A 23,954-nucleotide genomic window follows, 5' to 3' on the forward strand; every position below is an offset into this window, starting at 1 on the left:
GCCCACCTGCCGCGGTGGGCAGATTCGAGCTGACAGTCGGGACCGCAGCCCACGGCTATCGCATTCCCGTTGTCTGATAACTGTGAAGGTGATCAGCTATAAGCCTGTGGTCTTTAGACAGCCCGAGAATAATACATCCGCCTCTAAACTACTGGAATGCCCGATGTCCAGTCGTCTACTGCATACATGCGAATCGACTTCAACCCAGTAAAACGTAGACTAGGTAATATATACTGCTACCCACAAAGTGCAGCATCGCGTCCACGATGTTGCTCCGTTTTGAGTGTCTTAGGACACGAATCTCACATTCCCGGGTGACCGCACAGCGTCATGACGGCATCATGGATGTCCCAACTTATCACCCGCGTCATGTCTAGACGATAGCCTCGCGTACCAAACCCACGATCATCGATACCGCAGAGATATCATCGATACAAGGCTCAGACAGCTTTCAATCACACCTCGACGCGAGTATGCCTTCCGCTGGGCTCACCATTCGCGACGTCACGCCCACCATCACCACCTTCTCCACGCCGTTCAACCGCTTCGCGCCCTTCGGCTACCGCAAATTTGTCGCAGTGGGCAATCGCGCAACAGCTATCCGATTACACGACAACCGAGTCCTTCTCCTCAACCCCATCCAGCTCGAACAAGCGGTGCGCGACAAGCTGGATAAGGTTGGAGGCGTTGATCTCGTGGCGTGTGATCTTGGGCATCACATGTATGTGAGAGACTATATCGATGCTTGGCCAGAAGCAAAGACAATCGGCGTTCCGGGTCTGGAAAGCAAGAGAAAAGACGTGGAATGGGACTACATCTACGAGGACTGGCGGACAAGTCCAGAAGACCAGTTCGACTTCGCGCAGGACATCGAGACCGTACTGTTTGAGGGCTTCATCACATACTGTGTCGCTTGGTATCACAAGCCGACGAAGACACTGATACAGTCCGATCTGATGATGAACCTACCATGCACCGAGGTATGTCGCGCAATCACCGGACGCGTACGCGACATCGGACGCTGACGTTCGGTCAGCAATATAATCCTAGCTCGTCGCACCAAGGTCCTTTCTCGCGCGAATTCGCGAAGCGCGCACATCCGCGATCGATATGGGCGAAACGCCTCGTTTACCACATTGCGACCGTTGACTACACTTTGATGCCACGCGATGCGAAGAGAGTAGCGGAATGGCAGATCGAGCGAATTATACCCTGTCATGGCGATGTCCTCGATACTCGTGGGAATAAAGCGTGGGCAATGGTGTACGATTGGTTTCTGACTGGCGAACCCACGCCAGGCCTAATGAAGAGACTTGTGAGCCCCGTTATGAGGGTCGCCAGAAGGGTGTTCTTGATGTAAAGCCCGGAATGTGCGCTTGGTCTCTTAGTATGTGATCTGATCAATTTAAATACCAACGCCGCGGCAATGAAGTGTCCATTATCTGCGGCCTGCGTTTGTGTCGCACCAACATCACCCTCCACCGAACACATGTCGCCGGTCGCGACGTCCTCATATCGTTGTGATGCCTTTGGATCAGGAAATTGCATGCATTTGAAAGCCAATGAACTGACAGCTAAGCAGATATAGCATACTGGGGCCATTGAGTCAGCTTCGTTCATCGGGTCACGTTGACATGTCCGATTGGGAGCGATGAGTAATAAACCGCATGGTGAAAGCCCATGTTTGTTGCACAAAGTGAAGAAAGGGGTAGTACAACAATGCTGGCTCCGTGAGGCTTTTCACCCGCGGCCAACTGAGGCCAGCCCTAGCAGTGCTGTGGTATATCAATCTTCCGACTTGGGCCTCGAGAAAACGCGGCCACTTCTCTACACACCCTCAACAACAACTTCAACCAAGATTCCATCACTCCGGCATGGCACAATTACAAGCAATGTGCGTTTCCCATCCCCAAAAACGATTCTAATTAGCTAAGGAGTATGCAGTACCGAACGCAACCGCACTATGTCACCCTTACTTAAACTCCCCGGAGAGATACGCAACAGGATCTACGACTTTACTCTGGGTGGTAATGTATGGCATATCGATACGCGTCGTAAATTGACCTGCAAAACTCCGAAAGCCGAGCGCAACGATCACCGAGCTCTGCTTCGTGTCTGTCGACAAATATACAACGAAGCCCGTCTCTTACCATGGTCACTCAGTGACTTCCGGTGTGAGACAAAAGATGATCTTCGCAATTGGCTCACCAACTTTCCGAGGGAATGTCGCTGGGCCATCACGACTATCACCCTGTTTGCCTCTTGTGCCGATCGTCCAAATCCTTCGCACCCGCGCCCAACGATGTCACTGCTTTTACCAAGAGGGATGATCGGCTTCCAAGACTTTCCTGGTCTTAGGAAACTCGATAGACATTTCGGAGTCTGTCCAGAAAGAGACTACCGTTGTTATACGCAGCTAGGCGATGGGATCCAAACCCAATCTACCGAGGAGAAGGTACGAGTGGTAATCGCTCAGCCGTATACACCAGAAGAAGAACGTCAGCGGCAAGGTTTTTCGTTCATGGCCTTTACATAGCTGTAGAATAGCGTGCGGTATGCAGGGTATTGTATCATACCCTTTTCCCCAGACCCACAAGTTCATGTACACTGTGGGCACACCTCAACATCACAGTCAAATCGAGACGGGTATAGGCTTTGTGATGTATTTTAATTACTTTTTTCAACATTCAGATCATGAACGCCTACGCAATAGGCGCGTAGAAGCTGAACTTCCCTTTGGGGTCATACTTCTTCTTGAGCGCTTTCAGCTTCTTCTGCCTCCAGCTCTCATGACCATACCAAGCCTCTGGCCCCTCATCACCATACGCATAGTTTACATAGGTGTGTAGCTCATTAGACCCTGTGCCCTCGCGAATGATCTCACGAAGCTGCGTGCCGAGCTCCTTGACGGCTTCGTCTTGTACCTTTCCGGTCGAATTGTATATGATAAGCGGCGCAGCGAGGGTGTGCGCGTCGCGGAAGCCGAATGCACTAGCATCGTTGCTACGGTCGCGTACAGCACCGCTGGCGTAGTCTTCGAACATGAAGATGGAGTTGAAGTAGGGATTGTCGGCTCCAGCGACAGAGGACGAGTAGAGATCCCAGGCTTTGCGCTGCGCGGTGACGTTGTAGGAATTGATGTAGATCGGGAAGCGGGGGTTGTTGAAGCCGAAGTCCTGGCATGGAGGCGATTCGAGCGCGATGCCTGTCCATTTTGCGAGATCTTTGTAGGTGCCGGACTGGGGCGTGGCGGCGAGAGGGCCAATGGCGTGGAAGGGCGCGGTGTATTTGGAGTCGACAGTGGTAACGCCCTCTTGGACGATGTAGATGATGATGACCGGCTGAATACATGTTAGCGAATGTACTTCATTCGGGATCGTGTATCTTACCCCTTCGGTATCGTATCTTGCATCGTTCTGCCAGTACGTCCAGTCATGTATATCCGCGGACTGCTTCCCGCCTTGAAGAATATACTTGTTTGCCGCCTCGTAGACCTGCTCGACTTTGTCACCACTGAAGACAATAGTCTCAATCGCCCAGTCGTAGTGCTCGATGTCGTACACCTTTGTGGTAACGGATGTGACGACGCCGAAGTTGTGGCCAGCCCCTTGCATACCCCACCATAGGTCTGATTTGCTGTCAATCGTCCTAAAGTCTCCGTTTGCGAGCACGACATTCATGGAAAGGAACTGATCGGTGATGAGACCATAGTGACCCTGGAACCATCCGTGACCGCCACCGAGGGCCGGTCCCAAGTAGCTGACGCATTCGCAGCAACCGGTGACTAAGTGGTGTTAGAGCAGGCCAAGTCTATTGTGACATTAGGAAGCTTACCAGTCTGCTTCCCGGCGGCCCAGAGGGTATCTGTGAGGTTTTTCACATTGGCTCCACCACCGATTGTTGCTGACTTTCCGTCTTTGGCAATGGAGATTGAGTTCAGCTGCGGCAGATAGATCTCGATACCATAGTCCATCTTGCCCAAGGTCGTAAGTGTTCCATGGTGGCCGTTGTAGGTGAGGAACGGGATGTTGTGATCATTCGCAAACTCGACCTGCCGTGGACGTATCAGCTGTTGTTGCTTGTCTCTCCTGCATTACCGTCTACGGATGAACTTACAATTTTCTGAACATCTCTCTCCGTACCCGGGGCGATTACAATGCTCGGCGTGGGAGCCTGTAGATTGGACCATCGGGTGGTGTAAGTAGCAAACTCCTTCGTATCGGGGAGGTAAATCTTCGCGGTGGCAGAGAGAGACGGTGCTAATGACTTCACGTCAATACCTGCTGCGGGTGTTCTGGCGAAGAGGTCAAATGGCGAGGTAGGAGTTCCCGACGCAGTGGTAAGAAACAAGCTTGCGACAGCCAACGGTGCCAGAACTCTTGCAAACATGATGCCGACGAGGATGCAAGACGGGGTTGTGGGTTACCAGCATCCTGGAACGTGGCTTCAAAGCATCTCAAATATGAGAAGACACCTGCGCTGTCGGCTAAAAGCATCACGCTCTGTGAGGAAGACCTCCGGGCCGCCATGCAGCATGCATATCGTCAGGGTCTAGATGGCGTGAAGGCGGGATGGGTTGCATCGCAGGATTCAGCTCGGTCACACAATCGGCGCGAATCTGATCCTACGATGATCTTATCTTCGCCGCGATTTGCGCGCTTGCACATTCTCAAGGTTTGTGGGTCGTAGGCATCACGGCGATTGGCTCGGGGATCGGACGAGATGCCGCGAGCCGCACCGTTGCCCTGGCCCGCCCAGGCGCCAACAGCCGCTTCCCATACGCTAGTGGAGGTGCATTTTCACCCACTTCTTCCTTGCTGGAAGGCTTGCACCCTCGTACTTCACAGACTCATCAAGGGACCTGGATGTCAGCCTCCATGCTGCAACCGCCACTGTCGAATGCCGAATGCGCAATGCTGCCATCGTTGCGCGCATTTTGCCTGCGGCTGCACCACCCACGTGACCATCGAACACACTGATCTCTTCAGCCATGCGAACATCCAAGTGTGATATAGCAAGCCATAAAAGACTGCAACGAAAAGATTGCTCGTATTTGGCGTGATCCTGAGCTATAGCCGGCGAGCCAAGAAATGCGCCGCTTTGTGCCTTCCTCTCTGTGCAAAGTATCGGATGGCGCACTCAGATTGGGTGCCAATGTGACTTCGGGCCGATGTGATGTGATTACACGGGGTATCTTTTCGCTGACATTCTATCGAGTTAGGCTACGCCATGAACGTCTCGGATACAGATTCAGCTCCATGTGTTTTGTTCTGGATTTGTGATTATACCGACAGACCCAGAGTTCAAGAGTGATGGATCAGACTGGAAACGATCATCCAACACCATTGTTGCAGAATACGCTATGGGCATCGTGGAGCTGTGGACTCTCTATGCACTCGCTGTCTCCTTCACGTGTCTGCGAACATATGCAAGGATCACCGCCGTGGGCCTCCGCGAGCTACAAGTAGATGACTACCTAGTATGGATTGCTATCGTGAGTAGCAAAGAATGCTTCATAGATTTCATACTGCTAACAATCCGTTCACCAGCTCATCTACACCGCCCAATGCAGCCTCGGGTACAGTCTGGGAGTGCACGTACATGGCCTCGCAAATGACGGCATGACGCCGGATGAGCGTGCTGCGCTGTCGCAAGACGACCCCGAGTTTAGATTGAGGTATATACGAAGCCAAAGCCTTGCGCAAGAAACAACATAGTGAGCCCCGGCGCACACGTAGCTAACCGAGCTTCAGAGTCATCGGATCTAAGATTCAGGTAGCTGGCTGGACCACCTCTGCCTGCCTACTCTGGTCTCTCAAGCTATGTGTAGCAGCCTTCTACCTTCGTCTCACGGTGGGTATGTCTATCGCACTAGACACGGGAGCCTTGTCTGACTTACACCACAGGCCGGCCTTGGGATGTACACGCCCCGAATTTACATCGCTTTCGCATCCATCATCACCAGTTTTGTGATCATCATATTCACCATATACCTCTCCTGTCGACCATTCTGGCGCTACTGGCAGATCAATCCTGATCCCGGAAATGCGTGTCAAGCAGCGATATCGAAGCGTCTGATCTGTGTAACATTTGTCTTCAACGTATCCACCGACGTTTATCTGCTACTGATACCAATCCCTATGTTATGGAAGTCGAGATTGAGGACGTATAAGAAGATTGCTGCCATGCTAGTACTTGGCGCTGGCATGCTCGTTATTGTGTGTGCGATATTGAAGAGCATCTATCTTATCACGGTCAGACGCAGTGGCAAAATCACTATGACATGGGCTTCGAGACTAACCAATCTTTAGGACCCTTTGAACAGTGTTGAGCTCACCGCCTCTTGGGGTACTCGCCAGACCTTCATCGCCATATTTACGACGAACCTTCCCATGATCTTCCCATTGCTCAAGAACTGGCTCTCGCCTTTCCTACTCAGCACGATCGGCTCCAGCAACGCAAAAGGGCAAGAGCCCCCAAGCAGTGACTTCGAAACAATCGGGGGCGGATCCGGGCCCGGTGGAAAACGGGCTAGCCGAAGGACGCCGCACCGGGCGCGCCACACCTTCGGTGGCCTGACGCTTGACAATGAGAGCGAGGAGGACATGATCAAAGGGGATGATGTGGCGATGCATCGCATGCAGCGCGACAACCTTGAAGCAGATGGAAAGAATACTATCGTCGTGTGCAGCGAGGTCAGCGTGACATCCGAAGATCATAGCGGTGTCCAGAGAAAGGCATCTTTCCAGATCATGTAGTGAGTTACCTTCATGTTTCTGTGCCGACGCAACTATACGCATCTACACTCTCGTCTGACTCGATCTTTCTAAACGTGGCGTTCGTGATGTAACTTGAGTCAGACCCCGCCGCATTAACACTACGCGACTACTCCTGAGGCTCATACGAAGACTACGCGCAAGCATCTGAGAGTACACTGTCGGCGGCTAAAGGTGATATCACAACACAATTGAGCGGACGAGAGAACGATGTTGGTTGTAATTCCAGGCCAACTCTCAAGCTTGAAGTCCAAAAGGTCTATTGTCGGAGTCTGTCATCCAACGGAGACGAATTGTCCCCTTCGGCCCACAATAGTGCAGAAAGCGGCTACATGGTAGGCTCAGAGACAATCTTGGCCGGCGCATAGTGTTGGGCTACGACACCGCTCTGTCTCCTTAACTCTTGGTCCTTGTCGCGCGTTCGCCATACCCAGTCTCACTTCCGTTTCCTCAGTCTAATGGTTTCCTCGGCCGTTCCGAACCCAAACCTCCCCTCGTATCCCGGTACCTCTGCGCCAACTAGTTCACCGTACCGTACCTTGAGACTCCTTAGCTCCAGCGGCAGCTTGTCCAGATTCGTCAAGTCTTGTCGCAATACCAGCCGTTCCATCTCCGTGTTACCCCTTGTGGCCGTCATGATCTGCAAGAAACCGCCATCCGCCGCAGGTGTACCATTCCGCGATAGTGAGTATATTGCTATACCAGCGAAGATAATGGCGGCAACGAAGCAGATACTGTACGGAAGAATAAGATTGAGTGGGTTGGCGAAAGAGTACGTGCTCTGATAGCGGGTGATGATTATTGGGAGTACTTCATGCCATGTCCCTAGAGATATAGCGGAAAGAGTGATGTTCGTGAGTACATCATTGAGAAGAGTCTCTGTGATGTCCAACTCTTCTCTGGCGTCGTAACAGGTTTTTAGTGACGCTGGGTCGAAGCGAGCGGGTTGGAACACCGTTCCCCGGAGTGGAGCCTCGGAAGAGGGTGGGTTTTCATGACAGGACATAAACGTCGTCCAATCATCACATAATTTTGTTGTCGTCTTGTTATCTCGAGCAGTAAGCGGACCACAGCGAGAGTAGTTATGGTTCGTCGATTCCTCCTTGCCTACACCTTCGAGCAAGCTGCCCAGGGCATCCAATATTGCCCATTCATTGAACACCGGAAGCGCATCTAGCACCTTCGTGTTCCAATCTAGAGCTGCCTGGGGATTGGCGGGGATCGTGAGGCTTAGTGCTGAGGATTTAAGCTGCCCTGAATAGGATTCACTAGCATCGTGCCACTTCCTCCGTATATCTGTTTCGTCGCTCAAGTGATACTCTAGCTTCTGAACTCCGCGCGGAAAAGTTACATTGACATCGTACAAGACGGACTTGGGAATACAAGCCTGCTCGGTTGTCTCCACGTGAGCTTCATAAACTGTGATGTTTTGATTATTACGCGAGATCGAATAATCGCTGATGTTGTGCTGTTGAACAGAGAGGGATAGCAAATCTGGCAGCCACTTTGAAACAAAAACATCTCCGGAAAGCGCTCTAGGATCCGTCTCCTCGAGTGGAATAGAATTGCTGTACTGCGAAGAATTGCATCGCAACTGTGGACCTCGGAACTGGAGTTTATACGTTGAGTTTTCACCCGGATGTTCAGGCAGGTTGAATACGCGGTTGTCGATTATGATAGATTGCGCAATGCTACGCAGGGCCGGATTTGGTCCGCTATACCAGTTAGTACTGAGGCATGTATGGGCCCTGTAACAGGGCTACTTACTAGTATGCGAGTGTTCTTGCATTCGGCGAGGCGTCTACGGGCTTGCCGTTAACAGTGAGAGAAAGACCCGCCTGGAAGCCAAACCCGCCGAAACTCAATGTTGGAAAGGTTTCATTTCCAGCAAAGTCTAGGTCGCGCGGAATTGGCGGGTTCATCACAGCTATGTCGAGCTTCTCAGTAGACGTGTAAGGTTCGATTGCAACGATCAGCGCTCCTGGAGGGTAAATTGTCGCCAGTCCCAGACACCATACGGAAAGCGCCATCACGATCAGCATGGGTGATCTCCATGTGCTTCGGAAGTCGAACAGTGCAAATATGTTGGTGCGAAGTATGAACATCTTCTCAACGGTGTCAATTGGCAATGGGTTCCCGCGAAGAATGAGCCACAAATGCTGTGCAAAAGAGGTTCCAATGCTTGCCGCCAAGGCGGCTTTGAAGATGGTTGTTAGAAGGATTGAGACCGCGGAGACCTGCGGCTGTGTGAGATAGCTCGTCTCAGTGAGCTGGTGATCCAGATTACAAAACAGGAAGTAATGCCCCAAGGCGGACAAAAGCGCTACACGAGTTTAACTCTGTTCAACGTTACGCATGCGATCACGTACCCGCAAAGTTGAAGCCTATGATTATCCCTATTGTTTTCCAGTGCGGTGTGCGTCGAACGGGCTCAGAGCGTCGGTCGTTCCCCTGTCCTGGGCTGGCCGGGTTCGATGACGTTGACACTGAGGAGAGAGAAGGTTGCGTTTCGCTCTCGTCGTCGGGATCTCCCACATCAGGTAATGCTTGCTCTTGTGCATCGGGATGCGGTTGAACCGAAGAGACCGGCGTCGGTGCCCGATGCAAGGGGCTGATGTTGCCGTGTACAGAGGTCGAGTTGGCTCTCGACATTGTTCGCAGACTAATATCGTCGGAGATAGATGCCATGGTGGAAAATCAGACGCAGAGATACATCAAGATTATAGAATAAAGTTCGAAAGCTGTGTCTTTATCTCAAACAAAACATCAACTTGTGGCGCTACGGAAGCCGCAAGGCTGAATTCGCATCGAAGGGTCGAAATGACGCGTACGTGAGGCGCGGAGACCGGTCAACCCTCAACACTCCAATCGGCCTGTTAGACAGTTATCGAATATATAGTGTAGTGTCAGAATACGCCTCGCTGACCTCAATATGGGAGCGAAGATCGGCAAACGTCCCATACGCGCGGATATCCATTGTGTGGGGGCGTTTTACTGCTTCGGCTCGAAGCATATGTAGGTGGTACTACCTTCGTAGCGACGCATTGCTCACATTGGTGCGCAGCCTCGTCTGACCTGTTGTCGAGTGGTTGCCACGATCGCCAAAGTTGTCGTGAGCGCCGGATGTTGCCGCCCCCCGGCTCCAAGATCCCGTAAGCCAGGCCGTTAACCTGCGCACCTGCCACCCTGCGTCTGGCAGCTACTACAGCATTGTTGGGGACAATATCGGACGCTGCACCTTTGCGAAGCTACTACAAGATGCGAGTGCGACTCAAAGCTTCATTTCTCACATGCACCTGCGGCGCTTCCAGTCAGCCTTGTACGTTCAATGCGCGGAGAGATTGCCTATAAGCCGCGACAATCCTCATGGGACAGAGGCCCATGCCGCGTTCGAAAGAGACCTCGGAAGGCTCGCGCGAACGCATCGGTACCGACACCCTTATCTGGAAAGAATCAAAGGTATAGCGACACAAATTTTATCAAAATAGCGAATGCATGAACCGTATACGGCGTGGAACCTCGCACCCAGGGAACACCGCCGCGTCAGGCCTACCCCGTTTTTCGATGTTCGCCTTTTCGCTGCTGTTGGCGACGCTTCGTTCAAAAAGCTACATGCCGCCGATGACGACAGTAGTTATTCTCCCTGAACCCATTCCCGCCGCATGCGACACTCAGCAAGTACACTACCAATTGGCCCTTCGGCAGAAATAGCCTCCGAGCCACCACCATGCCCGAGAACGATGCCGTATTTACTGTCGCAGTCTGTCATCTAATGGAAACGAGCCATCTCCTTCGGTCCATAGTAACACGGGAAGCGACTCCATGGTGGGCTCTATGATACCAAAGAATCCTTCGAAGAAGACTCTCGTGCCGGGGGGTGCACCCCGGTCTCCGCCCAGGGTAGTGGTGACAGTTGCCTCGTCGTCCGCTCCGTGATCGCTCGAGTCCCCATTTATGTAGGCTTTCGCCTTGAGTATGTCTTCCTTGTGAGTGAGAAAGTACCCTGATAGTTGCTGGACGACGTCTGCAACTGTGACAGTACCGCCATCTCCTCTGGTAACAACTAAGGGTTCTGGTCGCTGATAGCGACGGTTTTCCTCAAACCCAGGCTCGTCGAACTCGTCATCGTTGAAGCCTGTTTCAAGAGCTGCGAACTCATTGAGCTCGTAGATGGTGAAGGCTATCTTGGTGAGAGGGATTTCGGAAGCTGGTTCTGACGCAATCGGGTGGCCTTCGAAGGGCAGTAGGTCGGGCTTTTGGGTTCTTGGTTCATCGAGAACGAGGATGTTGGAGATGTCCTCGAAGACCGACCAGCGGAGACGCTCAAACGCTTCATTGAGAGGGATGGCTCCTCGGGTGTTGGCCAAGCTTCTATTAGGATGACCGGGCAGAGGCGCGGTAGTCATGTTGAGGCCGAAAACTGTTGTATACAATCTGAAGTAGATTTTGCGAGCATACCTCGGCGATACGGGTGTACGGCTTTGAGGAGACCCACTCCAGACCCTTGCACCGAATCGGGTCAAGAGCCGAGGCTCGCCAGCCTTGTCGGATCGTATGATGTCTGGCAGACGTTCACACCCGAACCACGAACACACCAATGCATCCACTGTGAACTATCATATCTATATGGGTACCTGGAGACGACATTTACTGGCGCGGATCACCGAAATGAGTACAGATGAACGCTATAATCCGACAACCAGGCTGTCGGCTCACAACGCTCGCGCCACAAAGCAATGTCACATCCGCGCAACCATTTTCACGTGCCACTCCAAAGCACCGTGGCCTGTGAAGGTCAATACCACTTGCAGGATGCGAGATGCGCACTTCAAAATGACATTGTTGGGTCCACAATCCGATATATCGACTTCGTGAATTGCCTGCAGTTTGTGATCTTAATTCTGTGCCACGATTCCCAACGGGAACTCCTTTCCTCCCAGAATCATCGTACATATCATCACCGGCAATATGGTGATACTGCGTGATGCTCACTCCGAGCAGTTAGCAATGTAAGTCCCACACTCTACGCGTACTTGTCCAAAGTCTTAGCGACTAACAACTGTCAGCGGTGCACTGAATCAATCCAACTCTTCCCTTCTCAGACTGCCCGGTGAGCTCAGGAACCGGATATACGGATACGTCCTTGATAGCCATGTCACTTGGCACATCACCTGCCACAAAGACTATGCTTGGCGGAAAGTCTCACGTTATCACGACGATTGCGAATGTGTCCTATGTGGTGAACCTACAATCCGGGCTTTCGGGTCTACCCTCCACCGGGTCTGTCGTCAGATACACCAAGAGACATGGTTACTCCCCTACGCGCTCAACACATTCGAGGCGGACTATTATGGAGGCACTTCGATCGATGCTTTGGTGTGGTGGCTAAACCAGCTGCCGGAACCCGCAAGATCTGCTATCCGCTCTCTTCGATTGAATGAAGGTCATTGCGGCGAGATCACGAACGATGTTCTTGAGACGAGGTTCCCCGTATGGTGGACTCGAGGACACCCGCATAAAGAGCGTCGCGTTATGCGAATGCGCGGTCCCGTGAAAGATATGCGCATGGTAGATGGCGTGGATGAATTGTATGCGCTCTTACCGGGCCTTGAACGCATTCATCTCGTCCTTAATGTCAGCAAATTCGCGGTGAGTTGGGATAAGCCAGATGACGCGGCTGTTCGGCGCGCCAAAACTATGGCCATCGCACAGCTACGTCCCGAGATCGAGAGGATGCTTGGGCGGCCGACGGTTCGCGTGAGCATGGATGTGCATGTACTTGTCGGACACGGATGTTGTTAGTGGCACATGACAATTGTCACACATTGTGCAAAGCGGTAGTGATCCTTGAGCTTTGTTTGGATACGTATGAATGGGAATGTTACCAGTCTCCAGGTATGCTTGTGAGCTACGTTGCGAAAATGAGTCATGGATGTATCGAGCAGCGGCATCGTTGGCGACGACATACCGCTGCGACGACTGCAACTGCATTGGTATTCCGACGTGAAGGCAGAAATACGAATGCACTTACGTCACCTTGTTGCCTAATCGCTCTCTACGCTATCAATAACTTATCGTGGTTGTCTCTTCAGCTACTCCCTCACTTTCCACTCCCGGACAACCTACGACACTGCAAGATGGTCGTGCTCACCGATGAATCGCCTTGGAAGCAAGCAATGTATGCGCGAAGGTCCACTAAGATACAAATTGGCATTGATACTAACAATGCATGTGCTCTACACAACCAACGCATGTCCCCGCTGCTCAAGCTGCCCGGCGAAATTCGCAACACGATCTACGGATATGTACTCGGGAATCCACGGTGGTATGTCGGCAACTCTCAGAAGAAGCAAGATGCCGAAGACAATGGCTATGTAATGTTCAACCTATACAGGGGAAAACCCCTAGGCGGTTACGAGCCGAGGTCATCCTTCGGCTCGACGTTGCTGGGTGCATCGCGCCAAATACACCTCGAGGCATGGCCACTATTGTATTCATCAAGTACCTTCGTAGTCGGCACCGCCAAGTCGTTCTTCCTCTGGGTCGACTCACTGCCGGACGTCGCGCGGCTGGCTGTGTCCTCAGTCAGTTTGGGTGGAATAACCCTCGATGGACGCGTTGATGGTACAACCGTGGATCTTGACGTGCCCGACTACTTATACCCCCGCGTGTCATTGCCCCCGCTCGACGTCCATCAGCTCACCACGTTCCAATCTTCTTGGGAATATAATATGCTTACCTTCTTGGATGACCCGCACTGGATACTACCCAGCCTGTAACATATTCAGCTTGGAGTCAAGGTGAAATTCGGCGAGTTTCAGGGGCTCTCTACTACGTGGTTTCGATTCAAGGACCTAGACATTAAGGCCAAGGTGTGCTCCATGGTGGCGAATGTCTTCTCGCTTCCCAATGTACACGTTGACTTGGACGTGCTCCTTTACAAGAAATAAGGTGACAAGAAAAGCTAGGTGGATCTACAAAGGCATCGTGGGTGACTACGCAAACAATGGCAAGGTCGCATGATCTCGTAGTCTGTCGTCGGGCTTTGAGGTGCCGCAGCGCGTGCAGGGCAAGTTTTCGATTAGGTAGCAACAGCGTCAAGGCTACATTGTACATTAGGCGAATCAAACACGGAATACAAGATACATGTCGCATGCTAACGTACTTTTACCTTGCCTCTGTCGGGCCAAAACGTGCTTTGTAGGCGTTATACCACATCGAATCGGTTCAGATCCGGGACTCGTGTCGTAGTGAAGACATGATCGCGCGACCTGGGTGCGAGATGTATGTAAGAATCGCAATGAAACGAACCATAAATTACTACTATACATACACTTCTACCTCATCATTCACTCAACAAAGCGGACACTTCAACCCCATTCTCCCCATCATCCTCCCCACCTCGCCCCCACCTTCCTCTCCCGCACTCTCCTTCTCCAAACACCCCCGATGCCACATATGCCTACAAGCAAACAGCACAAGCCCCTCCCCCCTCTCCCCCTCCTCCTCACCATCATCCAAAACATCCGCCTGACTCGGCCTCTTCCCCTTCGCCTTCTTACTCCCCTCCCCCTCCCCACTCACAACCTCATCCCTCACCTTCCTCCTCCCCTCCTCCCTCTTCTCCCAAGCCTCCCACACACCCGGGCCCGCACCAGGCCCCCAAGCCCTCTTCTTACACCCTTCGCAGACCTGGCCGCGGGGTCTCCACCCGCGCTTCCGCAGCTCGGTGATCTCGTGGACGTGCTCGAAGGACTCTTTGTCGAGGAACCGGTTTGCGAGGCTGAGGATGGTTTCTTCGAAGGTGTAGGCTGCGAAGATCTCGGAGAGGACGGAGCGGAGGTCGGAGAGCGAGGGCGAGTAGGTTTGTGTTGCGCGGGTGAGGAAGCAGCGGAGGATGCGGAGGAAGGAGGGGTTGGATTGGGCGCGGGATTGGGCGGGGCGGATGGGTGGGCGGGTTGTTGGGTCTTGGGTGGAGTGGGATTGGGTGGTCTTTCGTGTGGGTGGGATGGTGGTGGATGTGAGGAGGGCGGAAAAGGTGAGTTGGATCGAGGAGCGGAGAGTGGATACGATGCGTGCGGTGTCGACGGTGTCGGCTGGGTCAATACCCGTTGACGTGATGGAGGCATCGTGGTCAGCAACGGCGCTGGATGTGTCTCTGATGAGTCGCACGGACGTGTCGACAAGCTCAAGCCATAATAGTTCGTCTGGCCTAAGATCCCCTTCACGAACCTCTCCGTATGCCGACTTCCGTCTGTCGATAGTTGACTCTGGTCGCGGCTCTTTGGATCGGGTCTGTCCTTGACATAACCATATGCCAACCTTGATGTACTTCTGGATGTCTTCGAGAAGATCGTGGACTGCTTCCTCGGTGTTGGCCACATCTGGCGTCTCTGATGCGGCTCCGATGAGACCTATCAAGGCAGTCTGAAGCGTACCAAGATGCTTCACAAGTCGATCCATGGCTCCCTGGACTAGGCCATCTCGTGCCATCAATATGACAGCACCGTCAATGACGCCGCTCTTTTCCAGCGCGGGCAGAACCGGATCCAGTCGGAGGTCCCTGGACTTCAACGAGCCGACGAATTCTGCCACATGCGCGCTGTTGTAAGTACACATGAGCTGCACATAGTTCTCGATGAATCCAGCAGGTAGATTTTCATCCATAGTTGCGACGCTGCCCGTCGCAGCTTGCTCTGGTTCGATCAAAGCCTGTAGATAGCGGTATTGGGCATCGCTACCGGCTTCGATAGCGCCGAGAACTGGCTCCAGCAGATCGACCGCATATTGCTTCAGTGTCACCGCAGTTTGCGACGCGTCGATAGCAGCCAAGTCTACAGCGCGACTGACGATGACTGTCTTCACCTCGTTCAGCTGCTTCTTATTAACACCTTTGCTTGGCCGAAAGATGTCAGCAATACACCCAAAGACTGCCTCGTCGTCCTCTTCGTCGTCAAGGTACGTTTCGAGCAGCTTCGCGTATTGGTGTGCGCCCCGATACACAGACTTGAGCACGCGATGAAAGCCAGCCTTCTCGAACAGCGGTACAAGACTCTGCGGACTGGGTGGGTGGTAGATGGAGAGAAGATATTCGACTGACAGCTGGCAGTCTTCTTTGATCGTGTCTGTAGGATAGTTGCAGAGACCAATGAGGACCTGGTGCAGCGAAGTGCCCGGAAGCATGATATGCTGCGGGTATTTCGGCAAATTTCGCGCGACGAACATGTAGAAGTAGATGATATCTTCTGGGTCGAAGTTGTCGGTGTTCATTATCCCGAAAAGGTAGTTTATGATGGACTGGCGAGTGGGAGTGAGAGCAGACCCTTTGTGCGTGCCGTTGAGCTGGGCTCCGTTTGGTGCATCTTGCTCGCCATTCAAGAAGCTATCCTCAAAGGCCTCGTTCAGCATGCTCATGAAGCTCGAAGCGTCAAAGTCCAAGACGAGCTGCAGATACGGAAATGGAGGCTCTGGGCTGCCGTCAGACTGTGTCAAGATGACATCGCCCGAGCCTGGAGGCCATTCCAGATTCTTACCCGAGAACAGGAACCGATACATGTCCTTTTTGGCACTATACGCTTTATCATCCTCCATGAACGCGCCGCCAGGGTACACTCGCCCAGTGAAGGTGTACGCCAGGTATGGGAAGATCTTCTTCGCGGCAGTGAGATATATGTTCTCTGTCTCATCCACATCAAAGTCTACAAGCTTGATGAGCTCTAGAATGTTGGTGAGTGGCGTGATGTAGTCGCCAATAGCTCTCGTCCACACGTAGATCAACGCGTCGTACAATACGTATTGCTGACAGAGCATGGTGACTTGGTTGAGGTCCATCGTATCGGTGCTGAGCCGACAGATCATCTCTTCGAGCTGGGCGGAGCGATTGGCTGAGGCATAGAACGTGATGAGGTCCTTCAAGACGTTCGGTGGTACTGCGGTGATCTCGTCGTCTTGTATGTATGGCTCGAGGGTCTCAAAGAAAGACTTCTCCGCTGACGCCTCTTCGTAGGTATCGTAAACGTCTTCGAACAAGAAGTCATATTCCTCCATGCACAGCAAACCTGTGAAGACCACCTCAGCAAGCTCTTTCGCTCGACGCTCCTGCGCATCGCGATCGACGTCGTCCTGCCTGGAGAAGGAATACTTCAATGAGGCAGTAATCATGTCAAGCAGTTTTGGTTGTACAAGCGCATAGCGTGCTTTGTCATCGTCGGGCAGTCCGACGGTGAGCTTGTCCGCATCCCCGAGGTAGTACGAAGTCGCGAGACCGATAGCGGCAATGTAGTCGCCATCCTCCATCAAGGCCAGCAGACGGTCAGCCCAGTTTGAGAGAGTGCCGATGGAGCAGTCGTTGAAACCCAGGAGGAACAGCCGACCCTTGTACGCCCGGAAGCTCATGTAGAAGGCATCTGCCACAACACCATGTAGCGACGCATCTTCTTCATTCAGCTGCTCAACAACCGGTTTGAGCTGTCGGGAGAAAAGGTCCGAGTGGTAGATGTGCTTCTGCAGCAAGTCGAATGAGTCTGTCACGCGGAGAGTATTGTCTTCCAAGATCATGAGGCGCTGACTGATGGTAAGCACGCTGAGAACTGATCGACTCAGCCACTGAACAGCAACAATAGCTTCTTCCGCCTTCCAGCGACTCCGAGGTCTGAAGCGAAGCTCAACAGGCTTTTCTCTTTCCGACGGGGGCGGGAGGATGGAGTCGACTTCGAGTATAGTCAGGACGTTAGACCAACAGTACACGAGCTTTGTTTTGGATATCGCGTTCTCGGAACCGTCGGAGGAACTCTTCAGCTTGACAGCCGGAAACCAAGCCAAACACCCGCTCAACGCGCTGTGCGCTTCCACATCCTTGGGTCGGGGCGCTTTGTGCTGTGTCTGTGCAACCGGAGTAGTCGAGACAATGACTAACAGATAGGGTGTCAGCAATGCGGTCAGACCCATATTGTCGGTTGGCTGCTCAACGTTGCCTAACGGCAGGGGTGCGAAGGCCAGCACAGAACTTGGTTTCCGAGGTTTCTCCAATGACTTTACCGACAATGGATATCTCCCCAAGATGCGAGTAGTCTTGACCGTCCGCGCGATGGCCCCTAGCCCACGTGTCGCCAGATGGGAGAAGGCCATGCCTGCGTCATCTGCGGAGACGAGCGCTGTGCGCCGGGTGCCGAGGAAACCCAGATGCAGAATCGCTACACCCGAGACATGGCCATCTGACTTGTTGTCCTCCAGAGACGCTCTTTCCAGAGGCGGGATGTGCAAGAATGGCTTGGCCGGCTTCGCCAACTCCCATGTGAAGATGTGACCTGTCGCATGCCCCCCTGCAATGGCCGAGTGATCAGCAGCGATGGCTAGCGAAGTGATGGCACCGCATTCGACAGCCTTGGTTCCCGGTCCGATGATGGACTTGAGGACCTGTTGGTAGTCGAAGATGAGGATGAAACCTTTCGACGTTCCTATCGCCAACGAGACGGTCACATGTAAGCATGTGGGCCGGCCAAAGTTGCGCTTCCCAATCTCCGAGAAGACTTGTCCAGTGATCTTCTTCAGCTTTGTCCATCGCACGACCTCCCACGGCGCCTGAGTTGTCTCGGATCCATCATCGGATAGTTGCTGGAAGACGAGGTTGCTCGATACGGAGGATTGTCGCGAGTGCGGCGATAGGAAGGCCGGTGACTGGCCGCGCGGTGTCGGCCCAGGGGATGGAGATAGGCGGGACGAGAAGCGGCGTTCGAATGGCTGCAGCGATGTCGGTCGGTGAGGGCGAAGCGAATTGTGCGACACGGGCACGCTGCTCGTGGGTGAGGATATACCGGAACCCTGTCTTGGTCAGAGGATTCCCATGTGGATCTGCCATGCTGCATACCTGAACCGAAGGAGTGTCGTCGGGTATGTCCGTCGAGGCAGGGCTATGGGCCACCTCTATAGTCGGTCGTATGGACAGCACTGATGCTGAATCATGCGTCTCTTCCTGGGGGCTTCTCCGCCGTGTCCTGGCAAAGGTCAGGCCCTCGATGCCGTTGTCTACCGACTGCACATCTTCGCTGTCCTCTTCGTCCAAGCTTCTTCGCTCGGTCGCGCTTCCCTCAGAATCATCTTCTTGTGCATCAAAAGCGCCCACCGCGCCTTCCCTGGTGTCTATCTCGTCTCCATGGTCGTTGTGAGCGCTGGAGTGGCTCTCTTCCGAATCTGAGCTCATCAGGCTCGTTCTGCGCAGGGCATTGCTTCAGGCGCACATCTGGTAGCTGTGGGTAATTGCGCGATGTCTAATATCTGGTCTTTGGAATGTTGTGGATCGTGGGTGTGTTCGACTCGGCGCGGGGGTTTCGGTGATGGTATGCGGTACGGGTCGGTGCTGCCTACGCGAAGGCGAGTTAGGCGTGCGTCCGGGCGGATAGCGCGGCAACCGAGGGCGTATGCGACGGGTGTCAAGGTCAGTTGGAGGGTGAAGGTCGCCCACGAGGGTTGGCATGGGCTGGCAAGGATGGCGCGTCTCCAGAGCTCATGGCGCACCTGGGCAGTTCGCAGATCGCCGCATGTGCCGCGCCGTTGGTCAAGGTCCAAGCTCCAGAGAACGTCACTCGACGCGCAGCCAGGTACATTGTGCATTCACACCCACAACCCGCGATGCCTTCAATAGGACCAGCCATGCCGCCGCACCTTTCCAAGCGCAGTCGCGACGACGACGATGATCGCGCATCGAGTCCAGAATCCGGCGACAAGCGCAGACGAGTCATCGGCCCAGCACCTCCACCTTCCGCATCCTCACCTCCGCGCACAGCTGGGCCTTCACTACCACCAGACGCGACATCACGGTCCAGTAGTGTCGATAGCGACGTCGGTCCTACGCCCCCACCAACCTCGAGGCCTGCGCGCGTGGTCGGGCCTGCTCCACCGCCAGCGCCTCTCGACGAGCGGCCGCCCAACCCCCCAGACAGCGACTCCGACAGCAGCGACGATGACTTTGGACCCGCGCCGCCACCAGCTGGCGGAGCGTCTTCAGGCTTCGACAACGCCATGGGGAAATCGGCATTCGACACGGAACCGCAATTCACCGATGCGCCGAAGAAGACACAGCGCGACGAATGGATGACGCTGCCCCCGACGCAGGACGACCTCGCCGCTAGAATGGACCCTACAAAAATGCGCGCACGCAAGTTCAACACGGGCAAGGGCGCAGGAGGTACAGGAGGCATGAGCAGCGCATGGACCGAGACACCAGAGCAAAAGCTCAAGCGGTTGCAAGACGAGGCCTTGGGCATAACCGCGCCCACCAATTCTGCGCCTGCCACTTCGGAGTCAAAGCGGAACAAGGAGGAGGAGAGGAGGGCACGCAAGATGCGCGAGAAGATCGATGCCACACGCGGCAAGAGTCTGGTCGAGCAACATCAAGACAAGGGCACCGGCAAGGAGAAGGAGGACGATCCTAGCAAGCGCGCATTTGACTACGAGAAGGACATGGCTGTGAGCGGCTCGCTCAACCACAAGCAGAAGCGCGAGATGCTCAGCAAGTCAAAGGGTTTTGGCGATCGCTTCTCGAGCGGCAACTTCTTGTAGCTGCGAAATGTAGACGTATGCATGATACAATTGGATCAAGTGTGGCTTCCGTTCCTGTCAAAGGAGTAGTGTAACGGGCGCTCTTTCCATACCCAGAATACCACCACCACCTACCGATTGGGCGAGAATCTCCAGGCGCTAACAGCTGATTGGCTCGATATACGCGGATGGTCGCCGGCCTGATTTGACCGCGGCGCGCCTTGACTCACATCATGCCTTCCGCTTTCAACGGCACGCTATGATATGCGGAATTATGCCATGAAGGGATTAGACTCGAGATAGTGCAGATGAATCATTCTGACCCAGAGTACGTGTAGCTCAGCGTGTCGAGAGCTACTACGCTGACCATGAACCGGTCCATCGAGCAACGTATATATTGAGCGACCTTCGCATGCATAAAGTATAGAATTCGATCCACACCATGGCTTACAAGACTCCCGAATTCGAGAAGCTCGTGCTAGCGACGATAAATGAATTTCGCGTCCCCGGTCTTTCGCTCGCAGTTGTACAAGGCGACGACATCTACTCCAAGGTATCTAGGCCTTTTCACGAGAACTACTGTGCATCACTCACATCCCTTAGGCGTATGGCTATTCGGAACTGCCCGATACCCGAGCGACTACAGACACCCTGTTCGACCTCGCAAGCACTTCCAAGTGTACCACTGCGGCCGCCGTGGCTGTTCTCGTAGACGATGAGCAGTATCCAGACGTACAATGGACAACACCCGTGTCAAAGATTCTCCCCGAGGACTTCGTTCTTCCTGACCCAGATCTCACGGAACAAGTCACCATTGAAGATATTCTGAGTCACCGGAGTGGCATTGCAACGCACGACGAGTCCTACCTCAGCGCACGAGCGAAGCACCCCGACAATGCGAAGTCCCTGACGCGCAATTTGCGCAACCTCGAATCCGTCAAACCACTTCGTACCGAGCACATCTACTGCAACATCATGTTCAGTGTTGCTGTGCACCTCATCGAAACTGTCACCGGCATGTCCTACACCGACTTCATCCGGACCAACCTCTGGAAACCACTCGGCATGACCAACACATTCCACGACGTACCCGACATTCAAGCCAACAGCGACACCGACCGACGCGCAAGGCCATACTACTGGAACAGCGAATCTGAGTCTTACGTCGCACTCCCTCACTACCCTCCTGCCCCCGAAGGTCACGGCGCAGGCTGCGTCTTCAGCAGCGCAGGCGACTACGCGAAATACATCCGCGCGCTCATCAAACGTGACCCCATTCTATCCGAAGACAGCCACAAAGCGCTCGCCACGCCCCGCAGCTTCGATCTCCTCGGCGACGAGAAATGGTCCATACCCTACAAGAGCGACGAACTCTACACCCTCGGCCTATCCCGCACGACCTATCGCGGACACACGGTCATCGGACATTACGGCTCGGTGCCTGGCTTCAAAGCCATGGTTTGCTTCCTCCCCAAGTTCGCCTGGGGCCTCGTCATCTTCGGGAACTCGGACACCGCCATGTACGTCAACGACATCCTGAAGTTCACATTGCTGGATGATGTTCTCGGCGTACGCGACGAAGACCGCGTCGATTGGAGCGCGTTCTTCAAGAACTTCCAGGCCATGGACGATGCGGAAGAAGCGGAGAAACCGGAGTGGACGAAGGTGGAAGACGCGCTACCGCTTGACGTTCCTCTTGACGCGATAGTAGGCACCTACCAGAACGTTGGGTACAAGAGCCTCGTAATCGAAATGAAGGACGGCAGGCTTGTTGCGGACTGCACCGATCGATGCTTTCCGTACATGCTTACGTTCGCACACCTCAGCGGTCACACGTTCGCGGTAGAGATGCACGGCGTGTGGGAGGGGAAGCTGTATAGTACCATTCGAGGCGAGATTCGAATGGAGGCTGGGAAGGTTGTCGCGGTCGGTGTGGGCCTCGAGAGCGACGTGAAGGGCGGTCTTATCTGGTTCGATCGTGTGATGTAGCCTGTGGGCGACATGATCACCCGCGCGACCTGATTACTATGCTATAGCTGCGCTAAGCGGCTACGTACCACTATACAGCGATGTACAGCACTGTAGTCAAGAACCGCAGGAGACTATCTTGACCGCTGCATCGTACATGCATGGTCGTAACTTGTACTGTGAAGGCTACTCACTATTGTCAAGTTGCTGACTTTCACGTTCTCCAGGGATCGCTAGAGCGCTACCTGACTACCCCTCATTGTGCGACCCGTATCTCGCAATCTGTTGCATGTCATCCATAGAAGGCTGAATCACACGCTGGTGGCCTTAGATCTCACGTCAGATATGACGCATGCACTCAATTCACCCCGTCTTTGCTCTCGTACTTCACTGCAACTCCGGCACAACTCACGAATGCTATGGCCAACGATCGTGCTATCGCACTCAAGACGCAGATTCGTGACGCAGCTCAGGGCCAGCAGCAGTTGCGACCGATATTCACGTCCTTGAACGGGGACAACTCGTGGCTTCTTTCCTTTCCACGTCCAACAGAAGAGCGGATTGCCGGCGGGAAAGCATTCTTTCACATCGTACATGACCCATGGTTCAACGGTCCTGTCAATCTATTGGGGATATGGCTAGCAAGCTTCAGCCTGTCGTCTCCACCTGCTGTCAATAACGGCAGCGATGTAGAAGGCATCGCGCGCGACGTCGAAGCTGCAGCCGCAGACGCCGGGATCCTTCCTACCACAGCACCCATCACCCAAGATGCTTCCCCAATCGATGCGATCTTCATACGCTTCCACTACAACGATCATCTGCACAAGCCGACTCTGCTGACATTCGCATCAAGCATACCCGTGTTCGCGACAACAGGAGCGAGCGCGATCATTCGCGGCTGGAACCACTTCGACAACATCATCACTACTAGCGACCTCGAGCCGGGTATCTTCAACGGCGACTGGACATCGCTTCATCCAGGCAGCCCATTACCAACCTGGCTAACCGTCTTCCGAGCCCGCGGCCACCACGAGCTTAACTTCGCCAGCGCAATCATTTACACGCCTTCACCGGACGTGCACGAAGCGGTGTTGTACTCCCCGCACGGCATGCGCACCTCCCAGGAGTCTCTGCAGACTCTTTTGCATCGGTCGGCGCCGGAGTTCAAGGTGCTTGCCCTCCTTCACGGGCTCAAAGAGAGCTGGACGTTCAACTGGCAGACCACGTTCGGCGTTGCGACGGGGTTGGAATTGCAGAGGCAGACGGATGCTAAGTACTGGATTGCGACACATAACTCGCCGCTACGGTATCGAGGGCTGTTATGGGCAATTGTCACGGATGTTTCACGGACGTTGGAATGGGCGCTGGGCAAAGAGAAGGCATCGGATTCAGAACAAAAGGAAGTCAATGTCGTGGACGTAGAGAACGGCGGATTCTTCGTGCTGAAGTAGCTCCCCGGACGCACTATCAAGATCGCGCTGCCATCCTCCGCCTCTTTTATATCCAGCGCGGTGGTGTGTAAACTGTTTGCCGTGTGTTATTCAGCGCGTCGTCGTCGTCACGGCCCGGCACCTCGGCTCGCTCACTACGAGTATTAACCACGTCTCCTCCCTGCCCTTGCTTTCCTTATTCCTTCGTCGCGACATGCTCCTTAGTTACCGTCGCGCCCTAAAC

At 53.9% G+C, this 23,954-nt stretch overlaps 9 protein-coding genes across 9 annotated transcripts; 5 read left to right on the plus strand and 4 right to left on the minus strand.

Moving 5' to 3' along the window:
- Positions 1–473: 473 nt before the first annotated feature.
- On the plus strand, positions 474–1,025 carry J4E84_009527 (uncharacterized protein; the record flags this gene model as incomplete). Its single annotated transcript, XM_049392089.1, has 1 exon — positions 474–1,025. The coding sequence occupies one exon, from the start codon at positions 474–476 to the stop codon at positions 1,023–1,025; it is 552 nt and encodes a 183-aa protein (XP_049240273.1).
- A 1,677-nt stretch (positions 1,026–2,702) lies between these two features.
- J4E84_009528 (uncharacterized protein) lies at positions 2,703–4,389 on the minus strand (the record flags this gene model as incomplete). Its single annotated transcript, XM_049392090.1, has 4 exons — positions 2,703–3,341; positions 3,390–3,784; positions 3,835–4,051; positions 4,117–4,389. The coding sequence occupies 4 exons, from the start codon at positions 4,387–4,389 to the stop codon at positions 2,703–2,705; spliced, it is 1,524 nt and encodes a 507-aa protein (XP_049240274.1).
- Positions 4,390–5,362: 973 nt separating this feature from the next.
- J4E84_009529 (uncharacterized protein) lies at positions 5,363–6,758 on the plus strand (the record flags this gene model as incomplete). The annotated part of the gene is made up of 5 exons (XM_049392091.1): positions 5,363–5,494; positions 5,550–5,677; positions 5,754–5,857; positions 5,907–5,920; positions 6,312–6,758. 5 exons carry the CDS (start codon positions 5,363–5,365, stop codon positions 6,756–6,758), a joined length of 825 nt encoding a protein of 274 aa, XP_049240275.1.
- Positions 6,759–7,212: 454 nt separating this feature from the next.
- J4E84_009530 (uncharacterized protein) lies at positions 7,213–9,464 on the minus strand (the record flags this gene model as incomplete). The annotated part of the gene is made up of 4 exons (XM_049392092.1): positions 7,213–7,510; positions 8,141–8,491; positions 8,544–8,757; positions 9,146–9,464. The coding sequence occupies 4 exons, from the start codon at positions 9,462–9,464 to the stop codon at positions 7,213–7,215; spliced, it is 1,182 nt and encodes a 393-aa protein (XP_049240276.1).
- A 1,061-nt stretch (positions 9,465–10,525) lies between these two features.
- J4E84_009531 (uncharacterized protein) lies at positions 10,526–11,182 on the minus strand (the record flags this gene model as incomplete). Its single annotated transcript, XM_049392093.1, has 1 exon — positions 10,526–11,182. The coding sequence occupies one exon, from the start codon at positions 11,180–11,182 to the stop codon at positions 10,526–10,528; it is 657 nt and encodes a 218-aa protein (XP_049240277.1).
- Positions 11,183–14,129: 2,947 nt separating this feature from the next.
- On the minus strand, positions 14,130–18,975 carry J4E84_009532 (uncharacterized protein; the record flags this gene model as incomplete). Its single annotated transcript, XM_049392094.1, has 2 exons — positions 14,130–18,596; positions 18,643–18,975. The coding sequence occupies 2 exons, from the start codon at positions 18,973–18,975 to the stop codon at positions 14,130–14,132; spliced, it is 4,800 nt and encodes a 1,599-aa protein (XP_049240278.1).
- A 428-nt stretch (positions 18,976–19,403) lies between these two features.
- J4E84_009533 (uncharacterized protein) lies at positions 19,404–20,333 on the plus strand (the record flags this gene model as incomplete). The annotated part of the gene is made up of 1 exon (XM_049392095.1): positions 19,404–20,333. One exon carries the CDS (start codon positions 19,404–19,406, stop codon positions 20,331–20,333), a length of 930 nt encoding a protein of 309 aa, XP_049240279.1.
- A 421-nt stretch (positions 20,334–20,754) lies between these two features.
- On the plus strand, positions 20,755–22,301 carry J4E84_009534 (uncharacterized protein; the record flags this gene model as incomplete). The annotated part of the gene is made up of 2 exons (XM_049392096.1): positions 20,755–20,865; positions 20,916–22,301. 2 exons carry the CDS (start codon positions 20,755–20,757, stop codon positions 22,299–22,301), a joined length of 1,497 nt encoding a protein of 498 aa, XP_049240280.1.
- Positions 22,302–22,441: 140 nt separating this feature from the next.
- On the plus strand, positions 22,442–23,731 carry J4E84_009535 (uncharacterized protein; the record flags this gene model as incomplete). The annotated part of the gene is made up of 2 exons (XM_049392097.1): positions 22,442–22,447; positions 22,583–23,731. 2 exons carry the CDS (start codon positions 22,442–22,444, stop codon positions 23,729–23,731), a joined length of 1,155 nt encoding a protein of 384 aa, XP_049240281.1.
- Positions 23,732–23,954: the final 223 nt, after the last annotated feature.

The sequence above is a fragment of the Alternaria hordeiaustralica genome (assembly GCF_023758085.1).
Source record: "Alternaria hordeiaustralica strain BMP 2776 chromosome Unknown scaffold_29, whole genome shotgun sequence".
Classification (NCBI taxonomy): domain Eukaryota; kingdom Fungi; phylum Ascomycota; class Dothideomycetes; order Pleosporales; family Pleosporaceae; genus Alternaria; species Alternaria hordeiaustralica.